The sequence below is a fragment of the Mercurialis annua genome, linkage group LG6, assembly GCF_937616625.2.
Source record: "Mercurialis annua linkage group LG6, ddMerAnnu1.2, whole genome shotgun sequence".
NCBI lineage: Eukaryota > Viridiplantae > Streptophyta > Magnoliopsida > Malpighiales > Euphorbiaceae > Mercurialis > Mercurialis annua.
The window spans coordinates 1,380,365-1,394,989 of NC_065575.1; the positions used below are offsets into that span (position 1 = coordinate 1,380,365).

General features: G+C 28.5%; 1 protein-coding gene and 1 pseudogene across 1 annotated transcript; one reads left to right on the forward strand and one right to left on the reverse strand.

Annotated features, from left to right (window-relative positions):
• Nucleotides 1–6,955: 6,955 nt before the first annotated feature.
• On the reverse strand, nucleotides 6,956–9,158 carry LOC126688242 (L-type lectin-domain containing receptor kinase I.8-like). Its single transcript, XM_050382874.1, has one exon. It carries the CDS (start codon nucleotides 8,976–8,978, stop codon nucleotides 6,984–6,986), a length of 1,995 nt encoding a protein of 664 aa, XP_050238831.1. The 5' UTR covers nucleotides 8,979–9,158; the 3' UTR covers nucleotides 6,956–6,983.
• A 3,482-nt stretch (nucleotides 9,159–12,640) lies between these two features.
• Nucleotides 12,641–14,625, forward strand: LOC126686660 (L-type lectin-domain containing receptor kinase IV.2-like; annotated as a pseudogene).

The following is a 14,625-nucleotide window of genomic DNA, read 5'->3' on the forward strand; positions in this document are numbered from 1 at the left end:
CTAAACCCTTAATTTGTCTTACAGTTATGATAAGGGATATTATGGTCAATATCTACGTTTAACTTTTTTTCTTTCAAACCACGTTTAACTTTGTTTTTAACAAATTAGAAGGTAAAATAAAATGGATCTTTTAAATTAAAAAAAAAAACTAAAAATTGGAGTGAAAATTTTTCAATGTCTCTTTAATATTGGTTTTTTTTCTTTGAGAATTTTAATATTGGTTTTCACAATTACATTTTAAACTATAATGGAATTTAATTTTACTATTATTTTATTTAGGCATTACCTAAAACCTCCTATCTTTTAACCCCTTTTCGATCTTATTCCAATATTGAAATGCCATCAATTTTATCCGACTTTGCATTTTTCGTGTTTTAATAGTGCCCGATAAAATTTGATTCTTTTTCATTAAGTACAAATAGGTCTTCATCTTGAAAAACTAACTAAAAACCATAATAAAATTAAACCTAATTAAAATCCTTAATTAATTAACTAAATCTAAATAAATTTAATACATACCTAATTAATATATGCTAGACATGGAGATTTGTTTTTAATTTTTCCAAATTAAGAAAATGATAATTTAATATTTAAGAGTGCAATTGAAATACGAAAATGCAAAATAGGATAATACTGGTAATTTTCAACGTCAAGATAAGATCGAAAAAAGGCTAAAAAGTCAAGATTTTTCAAGACATTAAACCTTTTACTTATTGGTGAGATGACATCTTTTTCTTCTTCTTATATAATATTCATCGTTATTCATCATAATTTTTTTATCACAAGTCTTTTAATTTGAAATAACTAAAATACTATTATTAAATTTAAAATTCTTCTATATACTTAGTCTACTATATTTCTATTTAGATAATTAATGATATGTTACTAAATTATCAAATATATTAAAAATAACAAAAACAATTAGCATCAGCATTTTAATGATTAATGTCATTCAATAATACTCACTTCGTTTAAAATAATAGTACCATTTTCCATGTGATAAATATACGTTATCCTTTTTCTTTAAATAATAGTGTTAAGTAAAATATTTGAAAAACTCATTACAATAAATAAAATACATGAAAAAATCATTTGTTATCTTCAACTATAAAAATTGTTATAAATTATTGATTTTTGATAAGTATTATTACATTTTTCTGTCTTTCAATCATCATTTAATATTTTTAGCTTTTTTTTATGAGTTCTACTTAATAAAACCTAGAGTAATAATAGAAAAACTAAAATATTATAACTATACTTTTAATATTTGTGTTTTTAAATGGAGAGAATATTTACCGTGTCCATAGATAAAAGGTGGTGGAGAAAGTCTATACAAAAATTTATTTGCTCAATTTGATAATTTTATATATAAATATGCATCAATAATTAATAAACAATATAAAATTAGCATATCTAAAAAGAAAATAAATTTTATTATATATATTAAACATTAAAAGTTGTACGATAACTTCAGAGTATTTTATACAATAATTTCTACAATTGTATTTATCTACTCAATATTTGTGTTTTTCTAACTTTTAATTTTATTTTTAAAATATTAGGGATGGTACCACATGCAATGTGGAGTATGTTCCAACTCAAACTGCAAAGTACTTTTCTAATTGTTTCTAAAAGATAAAATTTATAATACAATTAAGGCTAAAATGGTTGAATTCGAACTATCAAATCGATTAAATGATAAAACGAAATTTAGATGAATTAAAAAGAAAGCTCACGATCCAGCCGCTGTCGAAAATCACCATTAGATCTACTATAAATTTGTTGTATTTTTGTTTTTACAAATTACTGTTTATATAACCAACTTATTTATTTTATTTTCCACATTTACAAACTTAAAAAAATGAAATTAAATGGCAGATAGTATTGATACGATTGGCATTATGTTTTACATAAGTTTTTTTTTTGAATAATTATAGTTTTAATAAAATTTGCAAAATCTAGCATACTATTTCTATCAAAGAAATAAAATAATAAATGATAAACCTTTTTATCCAAAAAATAAAATAAAATAATAAACCTAAAAAATAAAAAAGACATTTTAATTTGACAATAATATTGTACATTTATAGTGATAATATACATTCATATTATTTCCGCTGCATCGCGCGGATAATATGCTAGTTCACATTATATTCATAACAGATTGGAGTTTTACCTTTTTATGAATTTGTGTCTTCAAATGGTATAGCCTATCATTGGCTAACAAGTGAGAGGGTAGTAGGACCTCCTACAACTTAGTTTGGAGGAAATTTTTATTCAAATATTTAGGCTTCACTTATGTCACTTATGTCACTTCCCATTCATCTGATTTCCATCTCACACATTTTGGCCATGTCAGTCATTTAATCGGGACCCACAAGTTCCATGTCATCCTTTTAAATAGTTACCTGTAAAAAACACTAATATGTAATTTATTTTCAGGTTAAAACACCAAATTGAAATAAATATTAGTCAAACACCAAATTGATATTTTTAAACAAGTTCAAACACCAAAATTTTAATAATCCCTATAATAATTAATCGTCTATTAATTTAAAAGGTTAATTGTAAAAATAATTATAAATTTTAGAATGTCTGTAATTATAGTACAAATTTTAAATTTAATAAAATCAGTAATATTTTTTTATTTTTTAACAAATCAAAATATTAACATATTTTTTTATTAAAAAAGCACTCACGTGACTGTATTTTTTGATGTCCATATCAATATTTTTTCAATAAAAAATATGTTAGTATTTTATTTTGTCAAAAAATAAAAATTGGTGATTAACTTTGCCAAATTTTAAAATTCATATTTTTTTATAAATCACGTTAAAATTCATAAATTAATTTGTATTATTTAACCACAATTCAAAACATAGTTGACAAATTCAACGTCCAACTATTATGGTTAACTAGTGTTAGACCCGCACGTTGCACGGTTAATTTATTTGTTTTTGGATTTTCATTTATGTTTTTAATAAAATTATGATTATAATATTTTTTTAAAAATTAGATAGTTTATTAAAATAAATTATTATGTGTTTTTACTATTCTTTTACATTATTTAATTAGTATAATTTAATTTATTTTTTTTAATAAAATTATGATTATAATATTTTAAAAAAAAATTAGATAGTTTATTATAATAAATTATTATGTTTTTTACTACTTCTTTTATATTATTTAATTAGTATAATTTTATTTGTATTGTTCTTTAAATAATTTCATATATATGAATAGTTATATTTTTAGTTTTGATATATAGTTATGTCATTGGTTTTGCGCATCTACTATATAGTCCAGCAACACAAAATTTGTATCAAAAATAAATTATCCCGAATCTGACTATACTCTAGAGATATACTTAGAAATTAGATAACTAATTATTTTTTGATATTTTTATACATTTAGGATGCATATATAGCAGTATAAACTGTACTATATTATGTTAATATTTTTTGAATAATAATCAATATTACAATAGTATGAACATGTTAAAATTTAGAACAAAATATTAAAAATTAACAAAAATGTAAACAAATAAAGAATTGCAAATTAGATAAAAAATAATAAAATAAAATCACCTTATCATCGTAAATTTAAGAGAGAAATTTCTAATGTTTCTCCTTTTGTAGATATGTTAAAAATAAAGTTTTAAATACGATATAATACCACTTTGTGACAAATATATAGTATATATATTATTAAGCTTCACGGGTTCAAAAAAATTTGAAAACGTATGAAATTTTAAGAAAAGAAAAAAAATATAGCATTTATGTTTATTTACTGCAAATTAGCTGTTTCACCATAGCAAATTAAAAACATAAAATTTAAAAGTTTTTATGGATTAATTGTGTTGTATTAAAAAATAACAACTATTTCATCTGCTAATTGAAATATAAATAATACTATATAATCCTCTCTTTAAACCCGCATTTCTTAACCCACCTAACGTAACATTAAAAGAGTGGATGGATTAAAAATTGATTTTTGAAATATACACTTTTGAAGGTAAATTGAACGAATAAAATATTGCCAGTTAAGGAGGAGTTTAGAAGGTGGATTAAAATGATGGGTTATATAAAATATTTTAGGTAATGTAAAAAAATGAATATAAAAATTAATAGTAATTATTAGCTATTCAATTTTAATTTTTTCTTTCTAGTATTGTCTTCCAAGAGATAAAATATAATTATGTTAGCAAAACAAAATAAGATACTATTAATAATTTTATCAAATTACATTAACAAACAAATTACCTCTCAATTGATAGAATATAATCATATTAGCAAAATCAAATAAAAATACTATCAACTTTATCAAATTAACTCCGTAGCTAACATGCTTGAAAGGGGTGCTAATCCAAACTGAAATAAATTTGAAAAGCGTGGATTCTCCTCCTTAACAAACAAATTAAGACATAAAATTTGACCAATTATCATATCAAATAAAAAGAAACGATATAGCAATTTAATATATTAAATTCGTTAATATTACCACACTAATTAAAAATAAATTAAAAATAAATATAAAAAGAGAAAAGAAATTAAAAATAAGAAATCATAAATATAAAATCAAAATTTTATAAAATAAAATAGAACAACGATGATAAAATTTTATAATTTTTATACATGAAATAATCCTATTTTCTAACTAGAAAGAACAATAATAGTTTTGGATAAACTTATCATTAACCTTTTTTCTTAATCTATTTTTTTTTGTTACGCGCATCTTTATTCAATTTTGAGCAGATCTTCTTATTGTCTGCATTTTTTAAATTTGATTAGTATTTGTGAGTAATTGTCATTTTCATAATAAAAATGAAAGAATTAAAAACAAAAAAAGAACATTAAAAAAATGTGAGAACCAATATAAAAATGTCAAGTGTTAAGCAATAGAGAAAATTTCATGGTTTATATATAAAGTAGATTTTATACTATAATTCTATAGTTTTAATATTCTATAATTCTTTATTTTCATATAATTTTAAATGTAATTTTATATTTTTAATATTTTATAATTCTATAGTTTTAATTGTTATTTGATTGCTTTAACAACAAATTAGTAAATAAAGTAAAAAAATTATTGGTAACGTTTGTAGCAATTGAAAGAAAATATTATTGGAGTCATTATGGGTGTGATGTTTTTATTTGTGATAGTAATGAAAAAAATTAGCATTTATAGCTCCAAATTGGAGGTTACTAATGCTACGATTATAAGTTTAATAGTGTTAATATATTACCATTTTTATAACGGTTATGCTTACCAATTAAAAGGAAGAGAATGTAAGAGTGTGTCAACTGCTATCAATAACCCAAAAAAAGGAAATAATGAAAAATTAAGTACTAATTTATTGATAAATTTTGTAAATATAGATTAGAAGTAAGAATGAATTTCATAATTAATTAAGAGATAAAAAATACTAAAAACTGAAAAGTCTAAAATGTTTGCTGGTGGGTTTTTAGTAGGCAAAGTTTTAAATTTGCGTGAATTATTTAGAGATTGTATAATGATTTTAGTCATTTTTAAATATAAAAGAAAATGAATAATATATATTTCTTTAATTTTATTTAATTCTGTATTTAAGTTTTCAATAGAAATTATAGCTAATTTCTCATATTAAATATTCAATTAGCCATGATAGCATGTAAAAGGTTGAATCCATACTCAGTTACTAATATAAATTTTGAACAAAATAATAAATTATCATTGAAAAGAAACAAACGTAATAACTGAAAGTTTTAGAAATTATCGAAATATAAAAAATTAAATTAAAATAAGGTATATTGAGTATATAGTAATTTGATAAAGGTCAAATTGTAATTTGGTAAATGTCAAATTTTATTTAATATGCACATAACCGAAAATATTAAAGAAATTAGAAATCAATGTTATTACCTTTTGTGGATTTTAACTTTCAAAATTAGTAGTAGGTCATTAATTAGAGAGTTAGTGATTTTAAAATATTACTCCATAGAAATAAAAAGATATTAAATGCCAATTTAGAAAATCCCACCCGATTTAACTTCTATTAATTTATTTTTTTCTTCAAACTTCTACAGAATTGACTTCTCAAATTAAATTTTGTTATATTTTATTCCCAATAAACAAGGGGACTTCCATGTAGAAAAACTTTCACTTGACTAAATATGTATTATTAATGAACGATCCATGCACCGATATATTTTGCTACTCTGCTTCCTCTGCCTCAGCAAGCAATTTATACCAACAATAACCAGCAAAATAAAAACTATGAAATTATATTTAATAATTAAAAACTAGAAATATCCCTCCGGTATTTTTTTTTGGCATGTTTTAGGACTATTTTGATAGAAAATGAGCCAATGGATACAATTCACCACTATGCTGTGATATTCGTCAATTGTCACTTTTCGATCAAATTCATTATTTGCAAATTGAAATTATATTTTTAATAATTTTGTATAGAGTTTTTCTTGATTTTATATATATATCCTTGACTCTTAAACTTTATAGAGCTAGTTTCTTATTAAATTTGAAATTTCATAGCAATTTTTACTCTTTTATTTCCTCGACATTAAAACTTGGATGTCTATTTTTACTATATTCTTTGAATTAATAGATGATTAAAATTGGATGTTATCTGGCATTCATGCATGAATCAACATATTAATAAATTAAATAAATTTCTGCTATATTCACAACCTAATCTGACATCTGAGAGTCCTGAGTTTTAAACCCTGTTTCCTTAATATAGTAAAAAAAATACATAAAACAATGAATTATATAAGTTAAATGATTAAAATGTTGATTATCAATTGCTAGTCACATTAAACACTTGCATAGCTAGAACATAGACAATAACAAAAGTATTTTAGATGTGCTTCATCCACTGATCATTCACTACATCAAATTAATTAGTTGAACCTATATCAGTTAGACATGATAAGTCTTTTGATTATGGGATATTCATTACCGTATACATTATGAATTTTAGATATTCAACGACCGCAACTAAGGACTGAGGCAGTCATTGACAAGCTAGAGTACTCGTAAGATAACGAACTGCAACGTAGAGCTTCTTCACGGTTAAGTAAGGCCAAACTGGTACGAGGAGTGTCGAGTAGTGTGTCCGGTAAAGCAGCTTTTCTGTCTAGATATTGCATCACTTGCCTCATCGTAGGCCTATTTGCCGGTATAGAATGAGCACAAAGCAAACCTAGCTTCAATACCAATTCCATTTCTTCCACCATATATTTACCTTCTAATTGAAGATCACTCGTCTCAGTGATCACGCCTCTTTTCCAACAATCGAGAACCCAATCTGCCAATATCATCTCTCCACGTGGTCTTTCTGGCTCTATAGTCTTTCTTCCGCAAGCCATTTCCAGCATAAGGATCCCGTAAGCAAAAACGTCGCTGCTTGTAGTGGCCCGTCCTGTTCTTGAAACTTCTGGTGCAAGATATCCTACAGTTCCAACAATACAGGTTGTTTGAGGAAATGATCCGTGATCGTAAAACTTAGCTAGTCCAAAATCTCCCAACTTTCCGATAAATTCAGCATCTAACATAACATTGCTAGCTTTTACGTCTCTATGGAGAAGAACACGGTCCCCTTCTTCGTGGAGGTACAGAAGCGCGGTTGCAACTCCTTTTAAGATCTGATATCGTTGAACCCAGTTCAGATTCGGAGTATCGTTCTGAAATAGGAACCTGTCAAGACTCCCATTGGGCATATAATCATATACCAAAAGCAGCTCGCCTTTTCGCCTGCAATAGCCCAGAAGTTGAACCAAATTTCTATGCCTTAACCTTCCCATGCTTGCAATTTCAGCTACGAATTGCTTCATTCCTTGTTCAGAATCATGCGAAAATTTCTTGACTGCAACTTGTATATCCGAACAAGGAAATACGCCTTTATAGACCTTCCCAAAACCACCAAAACCCAGAACTTCGTTCTCTTTGAATCCTTCAGTTGCTTTATGCAAATCCTTGTAGGAATATCTTTGAGGTCCGTATTCTTCTTCCCAATCTTCGCGCAGTTCTTCGTATTTCTTCTTCCTTATATAAACACCTCCAAAGATTATGATCACCAGAACACTTGCTGTTATCAATGGGATTATAATTTTAAAATCCGGTACTCCCTTCTTACCTGATTTTGGTTTGCTTGGAAGTGAAGGAAGCTTTGACATATCAAGATTTTGAGCCGGCCCACTTTTGTTGAAGCTCCAACCAAGAATATAATGATGGCTTGCCATAGATCCTGTCGATGACGAAAAACCGACATACATAGAATCTGTCAGAACTAACGAAAGATCGATTTTCGTCGACAAGAGAGTCTTTTCAGGCTTCATGATTGTTACAGGAGCTAGTGTTACATTTACTAGCTTCTCTGCCTCATCATAATCTATCCAAATTTGCATCAGATTTCCACTAATCAGCTCCAATCTTTTCAATTCATTGTCCGAAAAGTATCCTGCTGAAGCTGACACATTAGATACCAAATCATTCACATCAATTCCGACATGATTGTTATCAGTGTCTTTAAAATTCAGAGTCTGTATAGTGTCGAGCTCAACGGCAAAGACATGGTTCGAATCCAAGCCGATTGTTGAAGAATTGAACAATCCGAAGTATTCTATTGCCCACGCGTCTGTAAACTCTAGCGACGGAGATATTGTGAAAACAACACCGTGGCCGCCAAGGTTCGGCATCTGAGGATCGATGGCAAAAACGAAGTTGGTTGAAAATGAAGACTTGGAGAAATTAAAAGGAAATGGAAGAAAAGCACGACCAATTTTGTAGTATGAAATGTCTGTTAACTCTAACAGACCATTAGAGTGAATTTTCGCAATTCCGTTGAGATTCAGATTCGATTCGTTGAAGCCATGGTAGATGAATTGGTCAGCTTTATGTTGATCTTGAGCAAAACCAGAATGTTTCAAGAAAAGAGCACTAAAAAGTAGAACAAACAGAAGTTCAAGAATTGAAAACATGGTTTAATCAATTAATCTTCAAAATGAAATGATTGAATTAATCAAAACATTTATGCAAATTTGGTATCTATCAGTTTGTAATGAAATCTCAGCATGCTTAAGCCTCATCTCAGTCAATGTCAACAACTGCAAATTCAAAATCTCAAGTTGGCATAGTGTTGTTATTTTTTTAAAATTAAAATTGATAATTATGGGTGTCTTGTTTTCTATATTGAAATCTATATTTTCCGCCATACTAACGTCAAATTTATTGAATTGTATAATAACAAGTATACATCAAGAATCTGTTAGAAAAATATTAGTCAAAAGGGTTAATTACATATAAAATCACCATCTTTACACGAAATTGCAAAAATAACACGACTTTTAAAACGTGGCAATTCAGGGCACCACCTTTCATTTCTTTTCAAAAATAACACGGGCACATTTTTAGTGGCATTTTTGTTGACGTGGCGTGACACGTGACACTCTCATCAGGTGTCCAAGTCAGCAAAATTTTATCAAAAAACGTGCCCATGTTGTTTTTGAAAAGAAATGAAAGGTGATGCTCTGAATTGACACGTTTTATATTTTTGAAAATTCGTATAGAGGTGGTGATTTTATATGTAATTAATCCTAGTCAAAATGTGTATAATACAAAATGTCAACTCTTTGATAAGAGCGTGAAGTAAAAGCCAGTGGGTAATTTCCCTGAATGAGGCTGTTAGAATGGGAATATTTTCCTATTTATCCCGTAATAAGTATCTATATCTATACTATTATATAAAGCTGAGCTCCAAATAATAAATCAACCATATTCAGCCATGTGGCCTCTTTAATTTATGACATGTGGATTTTTCTTAATTAAAAACTATGTCAATTTTTACACCTTCAGTCGACTGTTACAGTTTAAAGTATAATAATTCGACTGTTTCTTTGAAACAGTAACTTCAATAGAAACTCTTCCCCTTCTTTCTATTTTCTCTTTCTTTATTTAACATATCACCCCACACACCTGGAAAGTTGAAACCTCTTTATTGAAAGTGTACAATTGCAAAGAGCCTCCAGAATCCCATACTACAAATGCGTGAGTATCATATTTTCACCAGTTCCATCTTATTTTATAGTGACATTCAATTTCATATTTATTAATTCTCATTATAAGTTTCTTGGGTTTGGGTTTTTTGGCTTCTCAATTTATTTCAGCATCTATAAGGCAGGTAGTATTTTTATTTTATTTAAATTTCATATGAGTTTTTTAAATTTTGATACTAATCTCTTCTAATAGGTTGTTAAGAAATATGAGCATTGCACCACTGAGTCTTCGCAGTCGGAGTTCGAAAGGTCATCATGATCATGCGATAAATTAATTGTACGACTCTTATTTGATAGCGTAAATCTGCTCCTTCCAGACGATGTAACTGGTACATTACTACTTATGATGAGTTTATTAAAATACCTTATTCTCTTTGATTTTTTTTATATTTTTCATTAAGTTTTCTTCTTGTTGTCTGTTTTAATGTTTTTTATTAGTCTTACATGTAATCCATATTTGGTGAGAAGTATTTTAATTTATTATATATATATAATAAATTTGATTTTTATGAAATTCAAAGAGCTTCCATCAATGTAAACAATCATTAATGTTTATAGGTTATGCAATAAAATGTATGTGTTCTAATAGAATTTTTAAAAATTTATGGTTATAAAATTTGAAGAGTTTTTAGTAATATATAAGTGATGTTTATAGGCTATTAAATTTAAAAAGTTCATATTAATAAACTATAAAATTAAATTACATTAAATTTATAAATCTAATTACATTAAATTTATAAATTCAATTTTAAAGTGTATATTATATCAAAAAAATTATTTTTTTAAATAATTACTAAATTATTTAATTACATCCGCGCAACGCGCGGGCATCGACCTACTTTAAATTCTAATTCTATGCCTACTCTTTCAATTCTATGCGCAATTTTATTTGGCGCATAGACTTTACGAGAAATTTTTATGTGAACCAATTTCATTACGTATGATTATGAACTATAATTCGTGACATGTGACATAATTATTTACAACAACCAATTAATGAAAGACACAATTATTTTAAATAAAATATATTTAAGAATCATTAATAATTGTGTCTTTCATTAATTGGTTGTTGTAAATAATCACACCACGTGTCACATATTAAATGGATGGTTCAGTGAACTTTTTTCGCCTAAGAAATTCTTAGAGTTTACATCTCATTTTAATGGTAAAGAGTGTTGTTAAGTCTTTAAAATTTTACTCGAAAATATTTTAATCCAACAACTCTTATTCTATTTATAATAGTCTAATACTGATTAACTACGATTCAAGAAATATTTTTATCCATTATGTGTTTTTCAATTCGATGTTTTTATATTAATTTAGTATAATATTTTATTTTAGTGAATTTTTAATATATATATATATATATATATATATATATATATATATATATATATATATATATATTATTTCCTATAATAAAAAAATTTAATGATTTCACGTATAAATTGAAATATATTATTAAAAAAATATTAAGTTATAAATTTATTACTAATTATTTTTTAATTCGAATACAGCCAACCTATTGTCTCTCATATATATTTTTTGTCCTCATAAAAATATGGGCTAATTAATAAAAGCCCCTAACATTTGACTAAATTTACATTTTTTTGTCTCAAGTTTAAAAATTTAACCTTGCTATTAGACAAGTTATAAGATCTCATAAAATTTGAGTTTCAGAAGTGGTAGTTATAGACTTTATGCTTTAGAAGTGGGTTGTGGAAGGAAGAGTGTAGAGCAAGAAAGAACGAATTTACGGACCATCAACCCCGAATTCACCGTCCAAACTATCGACCGAATTGCTCAGTTACAGAATCTCAGAATAGCATTTGTCGAGCCCGTATCCTCATTCATCCTACCAATCTGAACACTGAGTCCATTAGACATAAGGGTAGTATTAACATAAAAAAAACTAACGGCAAGGACGAATTAGTTATTAATTAAAGTTTATGGACGATTGTGAGACAGAGTTACAAGTTGAAAAACTATATGTAAAAAGTTACCCCAAGAAGTACAGTATAAATTAGGCCTAAATTGCTTACTGATGCAGGTTCTAATTTTAATTGCTGCTATAAATTGCTTACTGAGGCAGGGGAAGCAGAGTAGTAAAATATTCAGGGCAGTTTTCACTTGCTATTTTCTTTCTAATATTATCAATGCATGGATCATTCATGTTTCTTTGGTAATAGGGTACATGAGGTTTTTTAATCGGGTTCAACTATGAAAGAGCATTTTAAATTTTTTTATATCCGACTAATTTTCACTCGAGTTGGCAGGTCTCTTGCGGGAGGTAAAGCTCTAACTCTAAATTTTAAAAGCTGCATATATAAATGAGGTTTCACTTAAATCAAGAAAGTGCCTTATCAACCCAAAATGCGCCTTCGAAATATGCATAGATCATTCATAAATGTAATATCATTACCTAATATCAGTAATTTTATTACATAGTAATGTTGGTTATAAAGTCGAAGGTTTTTCCTAAATAGAAGTCTCCTTGTGAATTAGGAATAAAATAGAACAAAATTTCAATCTTGATTATATAAGAATTTAATTGATTGATTGAGCTAGCCAATACCTTGTATCCAACAATGTTCTCAGTTTTCAATTTGCTGCAAATTCTACTTTTTACTACCTTTTTCTTCAAACTGTTAAGTTCTGTTCAAGATAATAATAGCCAGATCATCTACCATGGCTTCAATGGAACCACTCTAAACCTCAATGGGATTGCAAAAGTAAATCCTAGTGGCCTGTTAGAGTTAACAGACGACTCATACCAACAAATTGGTCGTGGTTTATATAAATTTCCTCTTGAATTCGATAAATATTCATCCGAAAAATCCCAGTCTCTTTCGTTTTCTACACATTTCGTGTTTGCAATTGTTCCGCAGATGCCTAATTTCGGAGGCCATGGCTTTGCTTTCGTCATATCTCCAATATCTATGGAATTTGCAGGAGCTATGGCTGTGGAATTCTTAGGACTCTTTAACTCTTCAAACAATGGTTTGGACTCGAACCATGTTTTTCCTGTTGAGTTTGATACCGTATTGACTGTTGGTTCTGAAGACATCAATAACAACCATGTTATAATTGATGTAAATAGCTTGATTTCCAATGTTTCAACTCCAGCGGCTTATTATCCAGACAACGGGAAGAGGAAACAAGAGCCTGAACCTCTCGAGTGGAGATCCAACACATGTGTGGATAGATTATGATCAAGTGATCAACCTACTGAATGTAACAATAGCCCCTATTACAAGTATAAAACCCGAAAAGCCTCTCCTGCCAGTAACTATTGATCTTTCTTTTGTACTTTCGGGTACTTATTATATCGGTTTTTCTTCATCCACCGGGACAGTCTCGAGCTGCCATGATATTCTAGGCTGGAGCTTCAACAAAAGTGGTCCGGCTCAAGATCTCGATTTGTCAAACCTTCCACCAAGTGTTGTCCTGATTGCGATGCTTGGAGGTGTATATTTGAGGATGAAGAAATACGAAGAACTGCGCGAAGATTGGGAACAAGAATATGGTCCTCAAAGATTTTCTTACGCTTGCTAAAGAATTCCAAGACAAAGAGCTTCTCGGATTTGGAGGTGTATATTTGTAGAAAGCAACTAAAGGATTCCAAGACAAAGAGCTTCTCGGATTTGGAGGTTTCAGAAAGGTCTTTAAAGGTGTATTGCCTTATTCTGATACACAAATTGCTGTCAAGAAATTTTCTCATGATTCCCAACAAGGAATGAAGGAATTTGTAGCTGAAATTGCAAGCATGGGAAGGTTAAGGCATAGGAATTTGGTTCAACTTCTAGGATATTGTCGACGAAAAGGCGAGCTTCTCTTAGTGTATGATTATATGCCAAATGGGAACCTTGACAGGTTCCTATTTCAGAATGAGAAACAAAACCTGAATTGGGTTCAGAGATATCAAATTCTGAAAGGAGTTGCATCAGCTCTATTATACCTCCATGAAGAGTGGGAGCAAGTTGTTCTGCATCGAGACGTAAAAGCTAGCAACGTAATGGTAGATGCCGAATTTAAAGGAAGATTAGGAGATTTCGGACTAGCTAAGCTCTACGACCATGGATCATTTGCTCAAACAACTGCTATTGTTGGAACTATAGGATACCTTGCACCAGAAGTTTCAAGAACAGGACGGGTTACTACCAGCAGCGACGTTTTTGCTTTTGGGACACTTATGCTAGAAGTGGGTTGTGGAAGAAAGAGTGTAGAGCCAGGAAAACCATCCGGCGAGGTGATTCTAGTAGACTGGGTTCTCGATTGTTGGAAACGAGGCGTGATTATGGAGACAAGTGATCATCAATTAGATGGTAAATATATGGTAGAAGAAATGGATTTGGTATTGAAGTTAGGGCTTCTTTGTGCTCACTCTTCACCAGCAGCCAGACCTACCATGAGGCAAGTGATGCAATATCTCGATCGAAAGGCAATATTACCAGATATACCGTTGGATAGTCTGCATACAATGGACGAGGATCTCGTTTCGTCCTACTACTCTGCATCTAACGATCATTCTAGCTTCTCTATCACTACCTTAGTCCTCAATTACGGTCGTTGA